Here is a 22,625-nt window from a genome sequence, read left to right on the forward strand (position 1 = left end):
GCGCTTCTGAAGTGGGAGATCTTTATTACTACGTAGCTGGGAATGAAGCTGCTTGTGTGCTATTGGGTGAAACAATGGCTGTATTTCAAAATGCAGGTACATTAACTACACTTTCACATTGTGACCTTGCATTCATGCATTGAGCATGAGAATAACTACTGTGTAATAGACGTACCGTATGTATTTCAGTATCTTCACTTATAGTGAACACAGTACCTATAGGATGCAGTAGATAATGTACTTGTATTTGGATGTGTACACAAACACTAGGCACTCCATTAAGATCTGTATGAGATTTTGTAGATCACATGTTGCTTGCAATATTGGGAACATATCTGAAACCGAATGTATTTAGTACGATTGTTTTTATAGATCTTTGCTATAGATTTTGGAGATGTTATTAAGGTGCATGAATAAAATGTGCACCCCATTTTTATGATTATAAAATATAAATAAATAAAAGTACCATCATGTTCTTAATGTTGGGGTAAATTACTGATTACTACAGATGTCTATTTTGATTGAAATCCTTGCATGCTAGTTCACACATCACAATTGAATGTGTTGCAGTTCATTTTTTAGTTTGCATATGCTTTAGTGATTCAATCATTTTTCTTAATATCAAGATGAAATAGTTTTCTATTGCTGCAATTAAACCCTATATTACTATATTTCTGAATGTGTCAATGCTGGGAAAGAGAACAACAAGACTGTTAAATCTGTTTTTAATATTGTACTGTAAAAATACTTGGTTACTGTGCCTTCGTAACAAATAAATATAATTCAGAATCAGCATGGTCTGTGAAACCAGCCATTCTTGAGCCATTCAAGTCCTTTAAACTAGATAATATTTCACGCCAACTTCTCATCACGCCACAGAATATTATTATTATTTACTTTTTTATTTTTATTTTTTAAGGGTCTATAAATTGGAAATATTGTCAACAGAGGACGGCAACAAATTAAATATTTGTTACAGAAGTTGTTTCACCTTTAATGAAACCACCGCAGGGTATATTTGCAGAAATTCTTTGCTCTATTGCCACATTCTCATTTTTTTCATGTATCAAGTCTTCGTTTTAAGGTCAGTTTTCCTATCCTGTGTTGCAGCTACTTCTTAATGTGAGCGCCATCTTTAAACAATAAAACCTTTTAAATATGCTTCACACTTCACGATGCTAAACAGCATGCTTCACATCTCACGATGCTAAACGGCATGCTTCACATCTCACGATGCTAAACGGCATGCTTCACATCTCACGATGCTAAACGGCATGCTTCACATCTCACGATTCTAAACGGCATGCTTCACATCTCACGATGCTAAACGGCATGCTTCACATCTCACGATGCTAAACGGCATGCTTCACACTTCACGATGCTAAACGGCATGCTTCACATCTCACGATGCTAAACGGCATGCTTCACATCTCACGATGCTAAACGGCATGCTTCACATCTCACGATGCTAAACGGCATGCTTCACATCTCACGATGCTAAACGGCATGCTTCACACTTCACGATGCTAAACGGCATGCTTCACATCTCACGATGCTAAACGGCATGCTTCACACTTCACGATGCTAAACGGCATGCTTCACATCTCACGATGCTAAACGGCATGCTTCACATCTCACGATGCTAAACGGCATGCTTCACATCTCGCGATGCTAAACGGCATGCTTCACATCTCACGATGCTAAACGGCATGCTTCACACTTCACGATGCTAAACGGCATGCTTCACACTTCACGATGCTAAACAGCATGCTTCACATCTCACGATGCTAAACGGCATGCTTCACATCTCACGATGCTAAACGGCATGCTTCACATCTCACGATGCTAAACAGCATGCTTCACATCTCACGATGCTAAACAGCATGCTTCACATCTCACGATGCTAAACGGCATGCTTCACATCTCACGATGCTAAACGGCATGCTTCACATCTCACGATGCTAAACGGCATGCTTCACATCTCACAATGCTAAACAGCATGCTTCACACTTCACGATGCTAAACAGCATGCTTCACACTTCACGATGCTAAACGGCATGCTTCACATCTCACGATGCTAAACGGCATGCTTCACATCTCACGATGCTAAACGGCATGCTTCACATCTCACTATTCTAAACGGCATGCTTCACACTTCACGATGCTAAACGGCATGCTTCACATCTCACGATGCTAAACGGCATGCTTCACACTTCACGATGCTAAACGGCATGCTTCACATCTCACGATGCTAAACGGCATGCTTCACATCTCACGATGCTAAACGGCATGCTTCACATCTCACGATGCTAAGCGGCATGCTTCACATCTCGCGATGCTAAGCGGCATGCTTCACATCTCACGATGCTAAACGGCATGCTTCACATCTCACGATGCTAAACGGCATGCTTCACACTTCACGATGCTAAACAGCATGCTTCACACTTCACGATGCTAAACGGCATGCTTCACATCTCGCGATGCTAAGCGGCATGCTTCACATCTCATGATGCTAAACGGCATGCTTCACATCTCACGATGCTAAACGGCATGCTTCACATCTCACGATGCTAAACAGCATGCTTCACATCTCACGATGCTAAACAGCATGCTTCACGTCTCACGATGCTAAACAGCATGCTTCACGTCTCACGATGCTAAACGGCATGCTTCACATCTCACGATGCTAAACAGCATGCTTCACACTTCACGATGCTAAACGGCATGCTTCACATCTCACGATGCTAAATGGCATGCTTCACATCTCACGATGCTAAACGGCATGCTTCACATCTCACGATGCTAAACGGCATGCTTCACACTTCACGATGCTAAACAGCATGCTTCACACTTCACGATGCTAAACGGCATGCTTCACATCTCGCGATGCTAAGCGGCATGCTTCACATCTCACGATGCTAAACGGCATGCTTCACATCTCACGATGCTAAACGGCATGCTTCACATCTCACGATGCTAAACAGCATGCTTCACATCTCACGATGCTAAACAGCATGCTTCACACTTCACGATGCTAAACGGCATGCTTCACATCTCACGATGCTAAACGGCATGCTTCACATCTCACGATGCTAAACGGCATGCTTCACATCTCACGATGCTAAACGGCATGCTTCACATCTCACGATGTTAAACGGCATGCTTCACATCTCACGATGCTAAACAGCATGCTTCACATCTCACGATGCTAAACGGCATGCTTCACACGATGCTAAACAGCATGCTTCACATCTCACGATGCTAAATGGCATGCTTCACACTTCACGATGCTAAACAGCATGCTTCACACTTCACGCTGCTAAACGGCATGCTTCACATCTCACGATGCTAAACAGCATGCTTCACATCTCACGATGCTAAACGGCATGCTTCACACTTCACGATGCTTGATTTCCATTACACGAGAGTAGATGTTAAAACTTCATGCTGATTTGAACTCGGCTCTCGCCAAGATAGGCACCAACTAAGACGTAGCTTTACAGTAAACTAATGTGATCCATATGTGTCTCCATCCATTTACGTTTCCTTCCATATGATGATGTAGATATCCTTCTGTCTGGTGTTAATGGCTGAAGTGTAATGCTGGCTCCAGGGATCAGCTTATTTTGCCTCCCTGGCGCATCAGCACACACAACGGCTGCGATGCTGGCTCCGGGGATCAACCACAGTGCGGCCTCCCCAGCGCATCAGCATGACAACCGTCTGGATTGAGCTAAGTAGGGTACATCTCTGGGGTTTTCAAGTGGGCACCTTCCATCCTCAGTGTTTCGTCGACTAGCCCACAACACCTCAAGAGGGCTCGACGGTGATTCTGGCGTCCCAGCATCACCCCCCTCCATCCCCCACTCAACTCAGCCCAGCTTACTTACCTGTACATCAGCGTTTCTTTCTTTCTATTGTGCTTGAGATCCCCAGCAAGAATCTTTCCGTCTCAACCACAGCCAGTTGCTGCTCCTCTCTGCTGCTTCAGATAAGTTCTTCACTGTGCGACGCAACTCTTGGCCACTGAATCCGACATCTCTGAGAAACCGGGTTGTAGAGTGTGCCACAAATCCTCGACAACCCACTTCCACTGGGTAAACCCGAACTCTCCATCCTCGCTGTTCCGCTTCAGTGGCTAGTTGAGCATACCGCAGTTTCTTCCTCTCATACGCCTCATCTACAGCATCCTCCCATGGCACTGTTAACTCTACCAGGTGAACAAGGCGTGCTGATCCAGACCACAAGACAATATCTGGTCGAAGGTTAGTGGTGGCAATCTCAGGTGGAAAAATAAGCCATTGACCAACATCTGCCAGCATTTTCCAGTCTCTAGCAGCTTCCAGTTGTCCTGGGCAAGGATTGGTTTTAACACCTTTTCTTGGTGGTTGCTCTCCTGGGCGGAGGAATGTTGTCTTTTGTGTGTAATGTTTTGATGGAACAGATGACAACTTATTGGTCATGTTACGCTTGTCTTCCAATGCTAAGGCCAAACATCGCAGCACCTGGTCATGGCGCCAAGTAAACCGTCCTTGGCTAAGAGCCACCTTACATCCTGTCAAAATGTGCCTTAATGTTGCAGGTGATGAACACAAAGGACATGAGGGATCCTCTCCTACCCAGAGGTTTAGGTTCTGTGGTGACGGGAGAACATCATATGTTGACCTGATGAGGAAACTGATCCTGCTCTGTTCCATTGACCATAGGTCTTGCCAGCCAATCTTACGTTGTTCCACACTCTCCCATCTCATCCATTCTCCCTGCTTGGCCTGGGAAATGGCCTTTATACACCTCATCCTCTCCTCCTGCTTTTGCACCTCGTTGACTACCAGCTTCCTCCTTTGAGCTGGGGCTGCCTTGTGCCATGTAGGAGGAGCTGAACTGAAACCAAGACCCCCTCTTCCATGCTGAACTTGCCCCATGATATCACCAATTCGAAGGGCAGCCTTTGCATCTTCCACAGCTTTCTTTGCCGCCCACTTTCTTCCAGTTTTCAACACAGGTGCTGCCTCCCTTACGCATTTATCGCGTGACTCTACTAATGTCATTTCCAGTCTGACCTTGGCGCACTTAAACTCCTCGGTTAGAGCAGAGACTGGTAGCTGCAGTATTCCTTTACCATAAAGTCCCACTCTGCTGAGGCAGCGTGGAACTCCCAACCATATCCTGATGTATGAACTGATTAAAGCTTCCAGCTTCTCTACTGTTGTCAAAGAAACCTTGTACACAGTCAGTGGCCACAGCAACCTCGGCAGTAGACCAAACTGAAAGCACCAGAGTTTTAGTTTACCTGGTAGAGTGCATCTCATCTCAAAGCGCATCTCAATGCTAAACAGCATGTTTCACATCTCTGCAAAACAGCATGCTTCACATCTCACGATGCTAAACAGCATGCTTCACATCTCACAATGCTAAACTGCATGCTTCACATCTCACAATGCTAAACAGCATGCTTCACATCTCAATGCCAGACAGCACACTGAAGACTGGACGTTGTTTAAACATGGTACTTTGTTTTTTCAAAAGGCAACAAGAGATATAAACATGGTGCTTTGTTTGTTTCTGATTTGTAGTGTTTTTTCCCCTTTGTGTAATTTACTGTGGAGTGAAAGGGTCTGGAAATTAGCTGGAATAACAGAATACCGCTGTGAACAGAATACGAAAACAGTGTTTAAAAACGTAGGGGCTCAATTACAGCGTACCAAATGTAGTCCACTTGATGTGTCTCCCTAGTGGATTAAGCAGGTTTAGTCCACTTGATGGACTAAAGTTAGTACACCTGCTAATCCTGATTGCAGCGTACCGGAAGTTAATCATCACAGGTGGATCATCTGCTAAATCAGACTAAACAAGATCCCGACTGCAGCAGCGTACCAAATCATATTCATGATGATCCTGTTCAAGTGGATTAACTTAGCACTGTGAAGGATAAGACTAACTTGGTATGCTTGCTCATCCTAAGCATTTACTGCCTAAAATGTTTTGCAGAGATGGCTGCGTTTTTCCCCTGAAATGACTGGTACATCTGAAAGTTTAATTCTGTACATTTCTTATGTCTGTCGCATTCGGGCAGCCAGATCTGTGAGAATAAAGTCTTGCAGAGTAAGGTCATCTATATCACACATAAAAAAATACATATATAAGGGGTGTGCAATGTTTTTTAAAAAAAAACTGCTAGAAAATATACTTCTTAAAAATTGACTTGTCCCCTCCACATCACACAAAAACGTAGAATATAACTTGTAGTATTTTGGTTATATTTAACAGTGACCTCAGTCAATCAGTTAGTGATTGACAAGGACTGATCAAGACTTGTAGCTTGACTGGTTCACTACATTCTTCAAGATATACAAGCGCTTCCCTGTGACCCCACCTCACCTCAACAAATGTGTAACATGATTATAGACATACAAGTTCATTTGTAGCCACTCATGGGTAGCTGCTCTGCTTTGTAGCGTGCATGTCTTACACAGTACCTTTACTATATGTGTTATAATAGAATATAAAGAATGATTTAAAAACAAAGCTAACAACACAAATCACGGTTAATATGCTGCCAAAGTAATATTTCTGGATAATCAAGTCTAGCAGCTTTACTACCCAGCTTACAGATGCTCCATCTGAGGCAAAGCAGATCAGATGCTCTTGGATTATTTTTTCTTCTTTTTCCTCATTTCACTCGCAATATGATGAGAAATATTAGCATGACATATCAGAATGTGAGGTACGTCAAGACCATTTAGAACTTGCAAATCAATGTCAGTAGGCAGATCAGTAAATGGCCTTCCTGATTTTGCTGTCCTGTAAACAGTCTGAAACACTTTATCTATTATTTCATACTTATCTTTTTTCATTCCAGCAGCACGATTTAATTAGTTTTTCTTTGGCCTGTCGCATAATTCTCTCAGCTTCTTTGTATGACATAGATTTCTTGTGTTTAAATATCTTTTTCCTCAGACAGCTGCTGACTATGGTTGGTGTTTCTATAAAAGCTAACTACAGCTTTTGCCCATTCGTCAGATAAATGAACATGTTTACCAGTGCTAGGGCCCAGTGACTGTAACTTTGCACAAATTATACCTCTCTTTTTTTCTGCACAAATCAGCCAAGGGTATGTCATCATTTTTTTTCTTAAAACTGGCTTTGTGTCCAATATTCAGGATCCTCTTGTGTATTCTGTGTTTCTATAACATCCCCAGCAAAGGGAGCAGGCTCATCCTCAAAGACAAAGATATTCAGCGGCTGTCTTAATCAACGGCAAAAGCTCTGTGGTCAGCGAGTGCCTCCTTGGCATGCTCTGGTCCCAAGCAGGAAGAGCACCTGTCGTGCTTATCTTCCAGTTATGGTTACACTTCGTACTTGATAGGGAACCTATAGAAATTCTAACAAGCCCCGTTAACCAGAAAGGCAACTGCTAAATATTTGTTGGTTAACATGGACGGTTCTACAGATAAAAATAAAAACACATTTTTAAATGTTCATTTTTTTAGGAAAATAAAATGGAAGCCTAATACTTTATGGACCCCAATAGCTGTTGTTGATTTCAACTCAGAAACTTCACATAAGGACTAGCTAGTTCTTCAGACTACTACCGCAATTGAGTGGTATGTACAGGTTAAAAATATTCTTAATAAAATGAGTTTACCAGATTATAGACAAATTCAACTCAAAACATCTGCAGGAGACTAGGAGTGTATGATAAAAGTTTGGTGAAGATTGATGCAAAATGAAGGCCGTTATGTTCCCCAGGTAGTGTGACCGATACAATTGATGTACAAAGGTCTCATTTTTAAAACGAGGACCCTGAAGGAGTTTTATTTATTTTTTATTTTTTAAACCTAGATTGTTGTGATTTTGAAGCATTGTACTATTTCAATTGCAAGCCACAAAAATCTGAAAGCTATATAACTGATGGTGGTGAAGGCACAATCTTGAGACGTGTGTGAATTGAGCCTTTATTGAAGCACATGTTTAATACCAGCACATTGGAAAACAGAGCCTGCTGAGGTACCATGACTAGAATGGTTGTTGCCACATCATACTGCAACACATTAAACTCATTCAAGAAATTATGAAATGATCACATTTCAATGTTAGCCACAGTTACTCAAGTTTATTAACTTTGCGCAATACATAGAATTAAACAAAAAAACAAAACAAAAAAAAAAAAAAGATACCAAATTTTTACTTCCATGACAAAAGGCTTAAAATGTTTCTCTGTATTGCGTCTTTAGGCAAGTTTCCACGGAATTTTAAAAAAGCAACTCAAACATGCTCTTCCACAGAATATAAAAAACCCACTCCGATTTAAGGTCCTACACCTTAAGAAAATAATGGCTGGAAATCCTTGCAGCTTTCAACTGAACATCAGTGTCCATATACATCTTAACCATATATTTACAAAAGCATGTCTTCATGCAATCAAAAAACGTAAGGAAACAAATCTCAGAAAATGGTTACTCTCAAGACCCTATAATTCTAAATTGAAGGCCTTTAGCCCTTGGTTACTTACTGCTGAAAAAAGAGTCTACGGAAACTTAAAAAGACTTACACAGAACAAAAGTGAAGACCAGCAATTAACTTATATTTAAACATCGAAGGGTTAGGCTGCCGAGACATCTTTCATCCTTCCTTGGAAAGAATATTTGAAATGGCAACCCTGATTTCCAGTACAGTAAGCAAACCATCTTAAATCTGTTACAGCAAAGCTGGAGTCCATGTATTTTATTGATTTTTTTTGTACAGAATTCTCATTTGTTTCTTCCATTGGAGCTGCTCACATTCCCCATCCTCCACTCATGTTCATGCTGCTTGACATTCCAGCCATTCCATTCACACCCACCGAGCCTCGGCTTCCACTTCCATAGTAGCTGCTGTTGATTCCACTTTGACCACCTGTAAGTACAAGAGAAGAGCTTTACTAACCCATTTCAACTCTTATTCACCACCATTTACTGGCAAGGCCATCACAAAAATTTAAGCAGCGGACCCACCTCCCCTCTCCTGTCAAAGAAACACAGGTCTGGCAACACCTGCCTAAAATAGGTATGCTTCAAGACAAAACTGGGGACACTAAACAGCTGTCAGCTGGGACAAATATCATCGAATGAAAAAAAAAATTATTTCTGTGTGTGTCAGAAATTAGTGCAAGATTTTTCTATGTATGTAGTAGCGGAGGCAGGATTTACTCTGGAGCTGCTGCTCACTTTCCCTTCCTTGTTACCTGCTTGCCACAGTCACTGCTGCAAGTCGGGGGAGTGTCCTGCCGACACCCCATTGGCAAGTGTGGAGCAGTGGGGGGCACCCCGATTGTGAGCTATGATCAGCTATGCACGCTAGTGACTGTTGCTGTTCACTATTTGCTAAATGAAACAGCTATCTGTTCTGGAAGATAAGTTGTACTCTTGGATTCTTACTGGCGCTACAATATCTCTATCTACACCCATCTATATCTGGAATGTAATAAGACATAACGATGAGGGAACTCAAATTTGCTCACAGATTCTGACCATCTGTTTGCAGAAATTAACTAATGTTTTTACTTAAATGTGTCTATGGCCACTTTGTTCATTGCAAAAACACAGCAAGGCAGAATTAAACAAAATGCATTGTCCACTTTAATTTCTTTTTTTTTTTTTTAAACCATAGCTACTGTATTGCAGTCTTTGTTTTGTAGTTAATTCATGTGGGTAAAGGCCTTTATTTCTTCTGGGATATTTTTCAACTTTAATACAGTGTTACATATAATGTTTTGAAAATGAGTATCTAAATCTTAAATGAACATCCAAACATGAAAACTCCATGCTTGTCCCAGCACTATTAAATTGTAAGCTACACTATCAACATTTGCGGTAATTTACGTGCTTGTGTTGTTGCATGTGGTGTAGGGATGTAAGTTTGTTCTGATCGTTTTTTGGTTTTTTTTAATCCCTTTCATCTGTTTGACTGCCAGTCGCAGTAAAACCAATGAAAGTTTAAAACCGAAAAAAAACTGCTGTATTTGTTTATTGTGACAAATAAGCTGAAGTGTTACTGTATCACTGACACCAATGTATTAAACACAATGTAGAAAGAATTAAATAATGCATTAAACTTATTTTCCTGGTAATCCACTGTCACCACAGTTGTGTAAGTGGCAAACCACATCTGAGTAGAACTGCAGCTTGTGGCTTTCGAAATTGAAAATATTTAAAAACATGTTGCCTTCCAAGTGACAGATGTTTGGCAGCATTCTAAAATAGTTTGAGTAGGAAACTCTAATCTAAAATGTCACCTAAATTTGTCAGCAAAACACTAAAGCTAGAACTCAGGGCCGTTGTCAGCCTCCCAAACATATGCAAAGTTGTTGTGTAATATGCTGGTTTGTTATAGCCTGTTACTTTAATGCCTAGGCCCTTGCACCTCAATTCAAATGAATATGCCAATAGCATGCAGCAACCAAAGCGAAATCAGACAAACTAAACTCATTTCAATACATGCACAGTAAATGAAGCTGCCTTAAATAAAACTGACCCGCTCACAGAGGCATCTGATTTAAAGTAGCTTTCAGATTTGTCCGCAGTATCCCCGTTGCTTCTTTCAGTTTAACAATGGTTCGGGACCACAACTAATTGTCTTTCAATATTTTTGTATTCAGTTGTTTAGGTCAGTTTAGAATCATTTAATGTTAAATACTAGGAGTAACTTAACAGACTTCTAAATTTTTTTTTTAATAAAACAAATTGTTTAGGTTAGGGTATGCAGGCCAAGTGTTTGCCGATGCCTGGCAGTACCAACCCCAGCACCAATCAACAAACCTGAACACCCAGATCAAGCATTAAGCCGCAATTAACCGTACCGAGGGCAGTCAGAATCAAATCGGGGAAGTCTCGACACAACCTTTGATTTGCGTTACATATTAAGGGATGTTAATATGAACCACCTACATGCAGCAAAATGTGGAATGAGCTCCCCAAAATGCAGCCAGGTTAGTGCCGAGACTGCCAATGCTTTTTCATTGTACAAACAAAAAAGAAAAGTCTGTTTCGGTTTGAGAATCATAACCATTGCATCCCGAATATAGAGATGCAGTGTTTGAGCAAATCACTAATTGTTTGCTGGATTTGAGAATTCCCAGGATATGCTTCTTGCAATGGGTTTGTTCTAGCTGATGTTAGGATAGCAGACCAAACCAAAGTTGTTGTGGATCTGCCACAGAGATGCCAACTTTTAAAAGGAGAAAATAGTAGCATGTACCGATCAAACCTAATTAAAAAAAAAAAAAAAAAAAAAGTATATTAAAATTTAAGGTCAGTGGCTGCTAATGGTTTAATCTCTATAGAGAACGAGTTTTATATGCCAACTCGAACGGTTGGAAAAGGGAGAGAAGCTTTCAGAAATACTGCTGGACTAAACTGGTTCGAAACAAGGATGTGGACTACAGCAATTTGTTTTTAAAATTGCTTTTTCATACCAACAGGAAAAGTAGCAGGCAGGCTATGTGTTTTATTTGCAGCCTTTTTATTTCTGACAACCTATTTACATGTTTGATCTCTGCTTTTGATGCCACAGAGCTGCTGGTGTTTGAGTGGTTCATTTTTCTTGGATAGGACCAATGTGATCTTCTACAGCGAGCGGAAGATTTTCCTCAACGACAACGATAAAATGAGTCTGCCTGGCTTTATCACTGAAGTATCCGTCATTGAATACACGCCTATACTCTGAATTAACAGCAGATTCTGCATATTGCTTCTGTCTTCTTGTAAATTATCGATGCAAGTTGCAGTCATGACGGCCAGCTTGTTTAGAGAAGTCTATCCATCAGTACTGATAGTAAGCGCGAGTACTAGTATCACTCAAACACACTTTGACAAGCCATCCGGGATCTTAGGTATTGGAGGGAGGGGAGTCCGATTCCTTAATTATTTTAAACTGATACAGTAAGCAACGTGCAAGACTAATACTCACGCGGCAGTTTCTGAAGGACCCCTATACCGCTTGCTCAGTGACATGGCTGTCAGTAATAAGAGCTTGAGGGAGCCAGTTAGAATGCCAATACAACAGTGGAAATGTATTTAGACTAATGAAATTAAAGAATTTAACAAGAAAATCTACACGTGGTATAAAAAGAACTCATGAACGCTATGAAGTATTTTTTTTTTTTTTTTTAAATAAAAATCATAGCTTAATACCTCTTTGGCATAACGCCGTAGCAGAACCTCCAATATAGTAGCTGCTATGGTCAGATCGTAGCAGTTGGCATCTCTGTTGCCGACCAATAGCTTTCGACGGCCGATTCATTTTTATGGCACGTTACATCATAGATTTGTTTACCATCCAGGCCTGCATTTGAGAGAAGTTGTACAGCGGTAGCACAGAGGCAAAGATTTGTGTATGTATGGCTAAGATAAGCTTTACCAGCATTGATACACTGGAGCATATTCAAGAAGCATTTGCACACCAATGCTTTGAGTTCACCTGGGTTCAGTGTTTTTTTTTTTTTTACACTAATAAAAAGCAATCATAAGCATCTGCACATTGAAAGAACCTCTCAAGCTCCTACAGGTGGAGGGACTGCCCAAGGGCTGGCTGTCAAGAACCCAGCTGATGGGAAGTGGTACTGGGGGTAGGATGGGATTTAGTATTCACAGCAAGGCCAGTACGAGGCACTTTCAAAGATGCCATCTATCTATCTAGCCATACCAGAGGAGTCATTGAAACCTATTTGGCTTACCGTACATCTGAACAGAAAAATCTCCACTAATAAAAAACCATCACAAACCTCTAAGCAAATGAAGCTGTGTTTAACAGCAGATGGTTGCTAATAAAATGTGAGGCAGGATCCCGGACCCCCGAGTCGACACTCACTGTACTCACCGTAGCCGCCCATGCTGGTCTGGTTGCTGTAGCCGCCCGTGTATCCACCACTCAACTGCTGATTACTGGGGCCGTAAGTGGACTGGTTTGCTGAAGGAAAAACAAGAAATTATACTGTAGATATTCACATGATTCAAAACATAGTATCCTGTATAGAGGGAGAGGTATGAGAAATACCATGGTCACCTTAATATCACGCTATAAAATCATGAGGGCTTATTAAAAATGAAGAAATACTGCAAGTTAATTTGAAAAATGAGTAATTCCCCAAACACACAAAACAAAATGTAATTCTAGAGAAAAAAAAAAAAAAACACAAAAAAAAAAACTTTCCTTCACGGAATGCTTTAAACAAGTTAAAATAAGGCACAGCAATATTTTTTTTTTAAACTGGTAAATTATAGAAATCCTTAAAAAAAAAAAAAACACACTTACAGAAGTGCATTTAGTTGATAGTAAACCGTATTAGGAAATGGTCAGTCATATTGCTTAAAACACACATTTAATACAGGTTACATTAGGGCACTACTTAATTAGCGATCTGCGGATCCCACAATATTAGGTTTCTACCGCTATCTGTAGCAGTGCACCGGGACTGTGTTGCAAAACACAGAACTTCTGCAAGCAGTATGCCTGCCTGGTACACAATCCCAGGACTTGATGTTTACTTCATGGCACACACAATCAGCTACTGGGATTTGCAACGTAGCTTGGTTTCAAATGGAAAGCAGAGACCGATCTGATATCAAAAGCAAAATGCCAGTCAACTGTCGTATCCATGTTTAAATCGTAGCACCGAGTCGTGTTGTATCCATGTTTACTCGAGACTAGTCCCGATCAAGTGCCAGAACCAGTGGTGACGCAATGGAATTCGTGGTTTCAAGCAGTTCTGTATCACGCTGAGCATGTTAATGTATACAGCAAGTTCACCGAAAGTGAAATGAACATTTCACCTGACACACAAGTACTGGACACATTAATCTCGCTTTTAAGTGACTTGACACTGAGTTCATTGCCCTGGATGCCAAACCACTGAAAGGATCAAATATTTCGAGTTATACTCTGCTTTTATCCATGAAGCATAAAACACTAACTGATTTGTTGCACTGGGCAGACAATACAAAAGAAAAGCATAGCGCAGTTGCAGAGCGGAATGCATTTCTACAGGGGGTTTAAGAAAACAGCACACAAACGTATGGAATACTACTGCGGCGGTGCAGAAAGATAGGGGACCAGCCAGACAGGGACCGAGGTTCACTCAGCCCGGACTGGCATTCATTAAGGCAGTTTGGGTATTTGATGCGAGACAGGTGAAGAGACTATCAGAAAAGGTGCTGCCTAAGGCGCCGTGAAGCTAAAGCACAGCTTGCCCAATATAAGCATTTTGCTTGTGAATGAAGTAAATGATCTTAGGTAATTTTGGGATTCACCTGTAGTTCTACAGCGTTTTTCAAGCAGAGACAGCAAAGTGATCCCTATCGATCTTGCCCAATTCTGTAGATGCCAAGCGTCTCGGTATGGACAAGTCTTCGCAAAGCAACAACAGGGCATGAATGAGAAGACTGCCAGTGGGTGTTCTGCACTGACATTAAAGACTACTGGACTCAATTTTGTCCAGCATTTTTGTTGCAACTATAATTTCTTTAAAATCTACTGGTGTGACTATTAGACATGTTTTCTTTTTTGTATGAACGCAAAAAATGGATTTCGTAAATTAACGCAATTAAGAGCTATAAATTACTTTTCTGCAATTCACTCAGCAGCTGAGCCGCAATTCTTTACATTTTTACAACAAGGTAGGGCTCTAGTTATTATTGAAGATCAGTTATTTGTTTTTAGCACGGGGGCCAAATATGTATAGCAACACTATAAAAAATGTATTTAAAGTAAGTAGAGAATAAGTAGGCAGTCACTTGTGTCTGGTGCCAGTAGACACGTTTAAATATATTAATTTATTCTGGTAATTTCTTTTTTGTATTCCTTAGCAACCATAGAGTATAGTTTCTCATTGGTTATGGACTAGTTCCATGACCCACCCACTCATCTACAAAACTAGTTGAAGAGCGGGAGTGGGGCGGGCTTGATAATTCAGCACCCCTGATAAGTGAAAATAGCCTAAACCTAAGTTAAGCTACTAATCTACCAACTTCTTCAGCTCTTTGCAGTGCTTTTTCTATTTCTCTATTGAGTTGTATGTGTGACCTTTTCTTTCACCACTATTCACACACCATGGTAAACAGCAAACTCGAGTACCGACTCACCCCTAATCCTGTATTACATTTTAAAAAGGTGGCTGCCAGCTGCAAAATGTTTGCAATTTTATGTCACTTCACCCAATCTTTAGTCATGGGATATTCCATATTCTTGAAAAATGTTAAGCAGTTTAGTCTAAATGAAGTCTGACAGACTGCAGTGTGGGTTATAAATTCTCCAGTCTCAGGATATTAGATTTAACTTTTATCACACTGTGGCAATGTGCCCCGCCCCTGTGTGCATGTTATGTGTTGTATGTTGTGTGTGTAAATGTTGGTGTATAGAGATTGGTACACGGGATATAAACGGGTCTGTGTTTCACGTGTATTTAAAAATGTAGATTTGTATTTAGGCACGAGGGCACAAATCACTTCATGTGCTGGTTAAATGTAATATGTGAGCATGGGGTTGCACAGAATTAATTCACGTACTGGGATTCAAGTGAATAATTAATTAGTAATTGAATCCCAGCACAACAGTATATATAGATGCACATTTCTTTCACTCAGGGTTGGGTGTTCGATGAGTGGAGAAAGGGAGAGAGAGAAGGAGAAAATAAAACAAAGTAAAGTAATTAGAAGTGTTTTCACTCACCGTGTTTGTTCGTCTGTCTGTTTAAGTGTAGTACGTTTTGTTTGTCTTTATTTTGGCGTATAGTGCTGTGTCCCGTGTTTTGTGTTAAAACCTTTTATTTTCTGTGCTGTTTATTAAATGCTGAGCGAAACCAGCTCCACCAAACCACACCTCTCTCTCTGTTTATTTCCTGCTTCTGGTCTGACGCCACCCACTCCGGCCGTCTTTGTGACACACACACAATGTTATGCCCCAAAGTAAACGCATTCTAGGTTGCAGCCCAACAAACAGATGCCTCAAACATACCCATTGTTCCCATGATCTGGTTTCCATAGGCGCCATTATTTCCTCCAGCAGTTGAATTCAGGAAAAGCTCAACATATCTATGTTCTTTATCAAGAAAGAAAAAGAAAGGTTTAGAGATTAGAAATGACTCCGTCAATGTATTCTTACCAACTTGTCTCCTGGTTTCAGGAACTTACGCATATTTGCTTTGTCTTTAGACATGGCAGCCACAGCATCCTCGTGAGTAGCAAACTCCACATCGGCCTCTCCTGTTACCCTGCCATCGGGGCCGATCTCTATGTGAACTCTTACCGGGTTCAACGGTGAGAAGAACTGCAAGGAAAACCAAAACGACAATTCAGCAGCGTGCATTACCCTGCATAGCACTAACACTAGTACTCATGTGAAATACAAAAACAACTAAAACACACTAATTAAAACTTTCCAATAGTGAAAATTGCAGTCAGCAGCAGAAACTAAAAGCAGGTCACATTTCCTTGAAGCTGCACAACCACAGTTTTTCAATCCTTGCTTAAGCCCCTTTCACACTGGCACACCTACTCAGGTCCGGACCCATGTCACAATCCAGTGACCCACCTCAGGATGTGGGTCGACACGCTTTGACCGGGGTTGAGCGAGACAAAATGCTTGACAGTCGCTCGTGAGCCGACACAATAAACATCCACACCTGCGTGAAGGTTTCACTTGTGCAATGTTTCTGTTTATTCTGTTTAGTCATAGAAGAAACATGCTCTAATCAACATTTCAGGTTGACTCTTCAATCCAGAGAAGCTTGGAAGGAAGCGTACGTAACAATCGGGGTATTAATACGCATATTGTGCACTTGTGTCCGTTACCCAGGTCAACCCTGCTATACCAAAAGCAGTGTGAAATCAGGTACCCGACCCGCATGACACTGGGTCCTAACCCAGATAGGTTGCGACAGGTAGAGCATGCCAGTGTGAAAGGGGCTTTTGTTTCAAATGCAGGTACGCTGTATGTTGTACCACATACAAAAAGTGCACCTCTTTTTAGGTCACATACTACTGAAGAGCTTACTGAGCCTATGTTACCTTGATTCTTCTCCTGAAGGAGAATTTCTGAAAATGCACAGGATTCATCTAGTAAGGCCGTTCCATGAAAACAGATAAGTCTGCAATCAACTTATGTCAATCCCAAGATTCTTGTGGTGATGTGTCCAATTCCCAATACACAAGTCTTGGGCTTGCCAGTAGTCTTATATTGAGAACTTATCCAATGTAAAGAATGACCCAGCCTATTCGTGGGAGGCATGTACACTTACATTATATATGTCTGTTTCTGTAGCACGATAGGGCAGTCCCCTCATGTGTACACAGTGGCCTGTGGTGCTCTGGAAAGAGGAAGTTCCATCCCCATAACGACCATCAGACACTCCTAGAAAAAACAAAATGCAGAAATACCGTTTCATGACGAGTTCAAGATAAACACACGCGTCTTCAGTTTATACAAAACATATGACCAACCCTTCTTTTTCAGTCCTATGGAGCATCCGACTAAATAAACCCCCAAACTTGTAAATATAAATATTGTAACATCTGTATATGCAGATTTACATGCAAGTCTTGTAGCTTCCCTATCAGTGGTAACCAAAGGCATGAATAGTAAAAAAGGTTCGACATGCCTTCAGTACCTCGTCCAAACCGCTGGTCGGAGCCAAAACCATAGCCATCACTGTATCCATTGTAGTCATCATAACTACCATAGCCTGAAAAACAAGAGTGATCAGCTTTAAAAACAGGTCTAGATGCCAACTAGGCAACACCTGCAAACGTGACCCTAACATTACAAAGGGCATAGAACTCAAAAAGCAAATATGCAGCCGACGTATCCGAATTCTACTACAACCACCACGGACAGGCAACTAGTTGATTGAGGATTTAAAAATCACCAACAAAAGGACTATGCACACCAGAGGCGATAACGACAAGCGAATCAGTAGTACCACAACAAAACAAAAAAAATAGCATGTAGTTTTGATACGAACCATTCACACTGCTTGCAATGTGGAAAACTTAGAACTAGGGGTCTATTTTTGCAATTGTCCCAGGGCAGCTAGGGCACTGACGAATCAGAGGAGAGTCGCCTATCACAACAAACACGCCTGTCACCACTGGTGTGAAAGGTAGTGTCACAGCGAAAGTATCACTTTATCGGAGGACAAATCGCATCATGTCCAGTGTGGTAAAAACACTACCCCAGTGCTCCCCCCTTGACTGAGAAAAGCAGAATACTCTGCTTTCTGTAGTCTGTTAGCAAACTGAAGCGTGCAAGAAGCATTCCTAACTTGGAACAAAAGGAAAAACACTGTTTGCCTGTCGACCATGTATACGAGTCTACTCTACAACCAGTTAAACCCCTGCTAGTGTGCAGTGCGCCTCATCAACCGCTGGCCGACAGATACGAGGGTACCTGTAATTGTACACCTCACTTACCGCCACCATATCCTCCTCTCCTCATTCGGTCGAAGGATCCACCACGACCCATGTTGTTGTAGCCCCTTCCACCGCCAGGTCTGTCATAGGGCCCTGGGCGCTGCATTCCCATGGGTTTCCGCGGGGGCTCGTAATGGGTGCGCACTTCTGATCGGCTGCTCTTGAAAATTTCAATATACCTAAAGTTGTATATACAACGAAATTAGTGGGAACTTGTAAGCAACGCAACCAAACATACGTTCTCTGAATCAAACCAAATCTGAACGCAAAGTTTAAGTCAATTCCAGCACTTACTACTTATATTAATCCTTAAACAATTAAATGCCTGTCTTCAGTTGTTAACTGTATCACAAAGGTCCTCAATAAAAGTTGAGATTTATAAAAAAAGATATCAAGTTCAAGAGAACCTGTCCAGGTATGCTTTGAAACTTACATTGCTTAGGAATCTATAGTTCAAATACTTGACAAGTTAACTGGTGCAGGTGAACACATTTTGTATAATGATGAACAAGTCAAAAGCTTGACAAGTCACAGGACCATGTTCTTTTCAAAGAGATTATATTTTAAACAGTTACAGAACTTTTCTTATGGTTACCAGTTAGCTTAGTGTATCAAACTCAACTTGTGATCCTCTCATTAACAAACCCTACACTTCTTTCTTAACCCGCTAAACAGGAGCTCAGTTGTATTAGCAGATGCAATACCCTTCTACCTCATTTACATTAAAGGTTGCCTCAAGTTGTTGAATCCATGTTAGTGCTTTCATTGATGAAGTGAACAGGTGTGAATAGCAACTCCCGGTTTACAGTCTATGTATTAGAGGGCAAGTTAATTTATACAGTTTGTAATATTAAGCCAATAAAATACAGGCTTTCTCCAGACTCCTACGCTGAAAAACTGCGAATACCTAAACTAAGGGGGAAAAAAGTGTGTGTACCAGTCATTTGAAGTGTATACCATAAGAAAAGCGACTTAGCCAGCCAACCATCCATCCCCACCTGTGCCCTATTCTTTCCTTGTGTTTCTTTAGAGCCTTTTCAGCTATATCCTGTGAAGCAAACTGCACGAAGGCCTCCCCCGTACTCCTCCCCTGGAAGTCCACCGGCAATGTAATCCCATTTGGCACGATTTCCAACCCTTCAACCCAAGGACAAATAACCCCAGCGGGGGACATTAAATCACATGCCCAATCACAATGTTTACTTAATGCATCATACATACCAGAGGGTTCTGTGATGAATACTGTATTGGCACATAGCCACAATGGTGCGCAGGTGAAAGACCCATACGGGGATTGAAGCAAATGCAAGCAACAAATGATATTGGTTCTACAATCCACATTGTTTACTAGGACACCCAGTTTTGGTTTAAGGCAAATGTTTGCAACACATGGAGCGTTACACATAAGGGAGTCCACTTACAATGGAAAGATGAATCCAAAGTATTCAGACAACTTAACAAAAACATGCTCAGTTTACAGAACATGTTTAATTTCATACTAGTTTTATTTCATACTAGGGGCTCAAGTTATTTAACACTGGATCAAATATTTGCCAAAATATTCTTAAATCATCCAGCTGTAGAGCAGAATGATTGGTATCGATGTTTGCAAAACTGCCACTTAACGACAGTTTACTTTAACAAAAAAAATCAGGGGGAAAAAAAACAATTCTAGAAAATAAAAGCAATAGTTATAAAAAACAAGTTAAAATAAATAAAACTGCATGCAATGTTAATTTCTAGTCTTTGAATTGGAACCTGCATTTAAAAAGAAGATGTGATGTATACCACTACTTAGTGAGAACGACTAACTTTTTGGCATACCTGAGAAAAACTGGACTATTTCTTCTTTGCTGCAGCCAAACGGAAGGCCTCTGAGTCGGACCAGGCCATCACCCTCAGACTCAGGGCTGTTGGGACCAGTGTGTTTCATAACCCAATCCATTTCAACATTGTTCGATCTAAACACTAAAAGGGAAAGAAACAAGTTTAAAATCCACAAGATGCATTAGTCTTTAGCATACCATTCCCCCACACTCGACCGGTTACAACTGAAAAAGAAATATGACACATACCTTCCACATATCTATGCCCCATGGTTTCTCTATCTTTTTTAACTGCAATTTTCAGGTCTTCCTCTGTCTCCAGTTCAACGAAAGCCTCTCCACTTGGCCTCCCCTCTCTGGTATAGGTGAAGTGGATGGCAGTAGTGTCACTTGCAATTTTGCAGTCTATTAAATAAAAATGCACATAATAGTATTAGATCTCCAACCATCATGGCTATTGGTGAATGACTAATGACCAAAAGCAAAGGGCAACAGTTTATTCTAAGAAAGTTCATATGCCAAACTAAAACTTAGTGCTAAAACTATTCAAAAACATTGAAATTCTTGGACTGATTAACATTCAGACAAGCTTTATTCATAATGGCAGTTGCCTCTGCCACCTCATGGTGCACAACATCCCATTGTGAAAACCAGTTAATGAAGAGTCACCATTGCCGATTTTTAAACAATAACAATCCACATTGATGCTCTGGCTAGTTACCACATTTAAAATATCATTTTTATGTAAACGTTACCATGTAGTTATCCGGATCCTGACCAACAGCTAATTAATTTGGATAGCTTATTAAATCAATGGAAGAGATGGTCCCCTAATACAGGCAGCTAGTAATTACACACCTGCATTTAGTTTTGGGTCATTTTATGTTATTTTAATTTAACAAAACGGTATTTGTTAATACTACAGTGCACAGCCACTCACCTGAGAAAAACCTCTGAACTTCATCAACTGAGCAGGACCAGGGCAGCCCACGAACACGGACAACGAATCCCTCACCTTCAGACATGGTTGATTTCTTAACAGTGGTTTATTTCAAGTGCTGTACAAGTAAAACCAATTCTTAGGTTAGTATGGCAGGGGATAGAGAATCGTTATGATTAAGACTGAAGACAGGACAAATCCTAAAGCAAACTTTGCCCAAACCGACTGGTTTGCATTTGGGTTGAATCACACGTCCACCAAACACACAAATGACACTGGTAAAAACTTAATAAAAGCCTTACAAAATTTGCAAGCGTGTCAGTTCTTGCTACAGCAATTGTCTTAAATCCGTCGACAACACAGTTCACAACTGGATGCATTGTAGGCCCAATCTCACTGGCGTTTCCCCCACACCAAACAACGCGCTGTGGCGCACGACAATACTTCCGAGATGACAGAGATAGTCAGATCTAACTTGTAGTAGAAGAGCAAATACAACTTGATAAATGGCACACGGACTTTTAATCCTACCTCTACCACCCACCACCTAGGATCACATTAACATTTATAGATCACGTCCTAGATTCTGAGAAAAACGAGGCCGTTCAAAGCCACTCAATTTAAGTAGGCCTTACTGTTTGGAAGCATAAACAAGTACGTAGTCACCTTAAACACGCTAGATAAATATAAACAACGAAATTCAATGACAACCATTTCAAAATAATGGAATTCGTTTTCTGTGACATTATCATATACATCATGCGTTTTAGAAAGACTAGACGAGTTAGCGGTCTGCCGCCGACATTTTAGGTGCAGTCCGTCTGTGTGTAACTAACAATAATTTAACTCCATGCAGTGCAAAAATGCGTCACTACACTAAATACACTACAGCTTTTATGTTAAATAAATTATTTCAGAAATAACTGGTAACGGTGTAACAATTTGAACTTTTTGTTACAAACTACTGTTATCTACCATAAATATATCACCGCGGTTTCTCCCCGCTTCCTCAAAAAAATAGACAATGCACAAAAGGACTTAGGCCTCAGATCACAAATAAAAAAAGGATCGATTCATTTAAGAGAAAACGTTGGAAAGTGATTTCTGATTTCTTAATAGGTTTACAAGTTGGTACTATCGCGCATTTCGTTATAATATTTCACAGTGTAGCCACTATATTGCTTTAAATGTTAATAAAACGTGCTCTTACCTTACAGATGCTGCTCGTGTGTGATCCTCTTGCTTCCACAGCGAACGCGTTTGCGCTTCACTACCTCCGGGGCCGAGGCGTGGTCACGGCGGTGGGCTGGGTCAGGGTTTGATCGTTAATGAAACTGTTCCCATTGCGGCTCAAACTACATTCATGTTGTTATTGTAAACTATAGGACAGTTGAGCCGTAATGGACAACATAGGGTTTA

General features: G+C 40.9%; 1 protein-coding gene across 7 annotated transcripts; it reads right to left on the minus strand.

Annotated features, from left to right (window-relative positions):
• Positions 1 to 7,941: 7,941 nt before the first annotated feature.
• On the minus strand, positions 7,942 to 22,562 carry LOC117413240 (heterogeneous nuclear ribonucleoprotein H-like). Of its 7 annotated transcripts, none has more exons than XR_004546034.3 (13): positions 22,417 to 22,562; positions 21,207 to 21,324; positions 20,516 to 20,671; positions 20,265 to 20,408; positions 19,439 to 19,577; positions 18,441 to 18,619; positions 17,630 to 17,713; positions 17,270 to 17,382; positions 16,164 to 16,299; positions 15,988 to 16,071; positions 12,856 to 12,945; positions 12,171 to 12,321; positions 8,694 to 8,895 (listed from the first exon to the last, which is right to left on the minus strand). XR_004546034.3 is itself a non-coding variant. In XM_034022119.3 (12 exons), the coding sequence occupies exons 2-12, from the start codon at positions 21,289 to 21,291 to the stop codon at positions 8,777 to 8,779; spliced, it is 1,320 nt and encodes a 439-aa protein (XP_033878010.2). In that variant the 5' UTR covers positions 21,292 to 21,324; positions 22,417 to 22,562; the 3' UTR covers positions 7,942 to 8,776. The 7 variants fall into 7 exon arrangements, 5 of the variants coding, with proteins under 5 accessions (XP_033878010.2, XP_033878008.2, XP_033878007.2 ...); XR_004546033.3 differs by having other exon boundaries at positions 12,847 to 12,945; XM_034022119.3 differs by lacking the exon at positions 12,171 to 12,321 and having other exon boundaries at positions 7,942 to 8,895; positions 17,639 to 17,713.
• Between the last annotated feature and the right edge of the window lie 63 nt (positions 22,563 to 22,625).

This window comes from Acipenser ruthenus, chromosome 23 (assembly GCF_902713425.1).
Source record: "Acipenser ruthenus chromosome 23, fAciRut3.2 maternal haplotype, whole genome shotgun sequence".
In the NCBI taxonomy this organism is placed as follows: Eukaryota; Metazoa; Chordata; class Actinopteri; order Acipenseriformes; family Acipenseridae; genus Acipenser; species Acipenser ruthenus.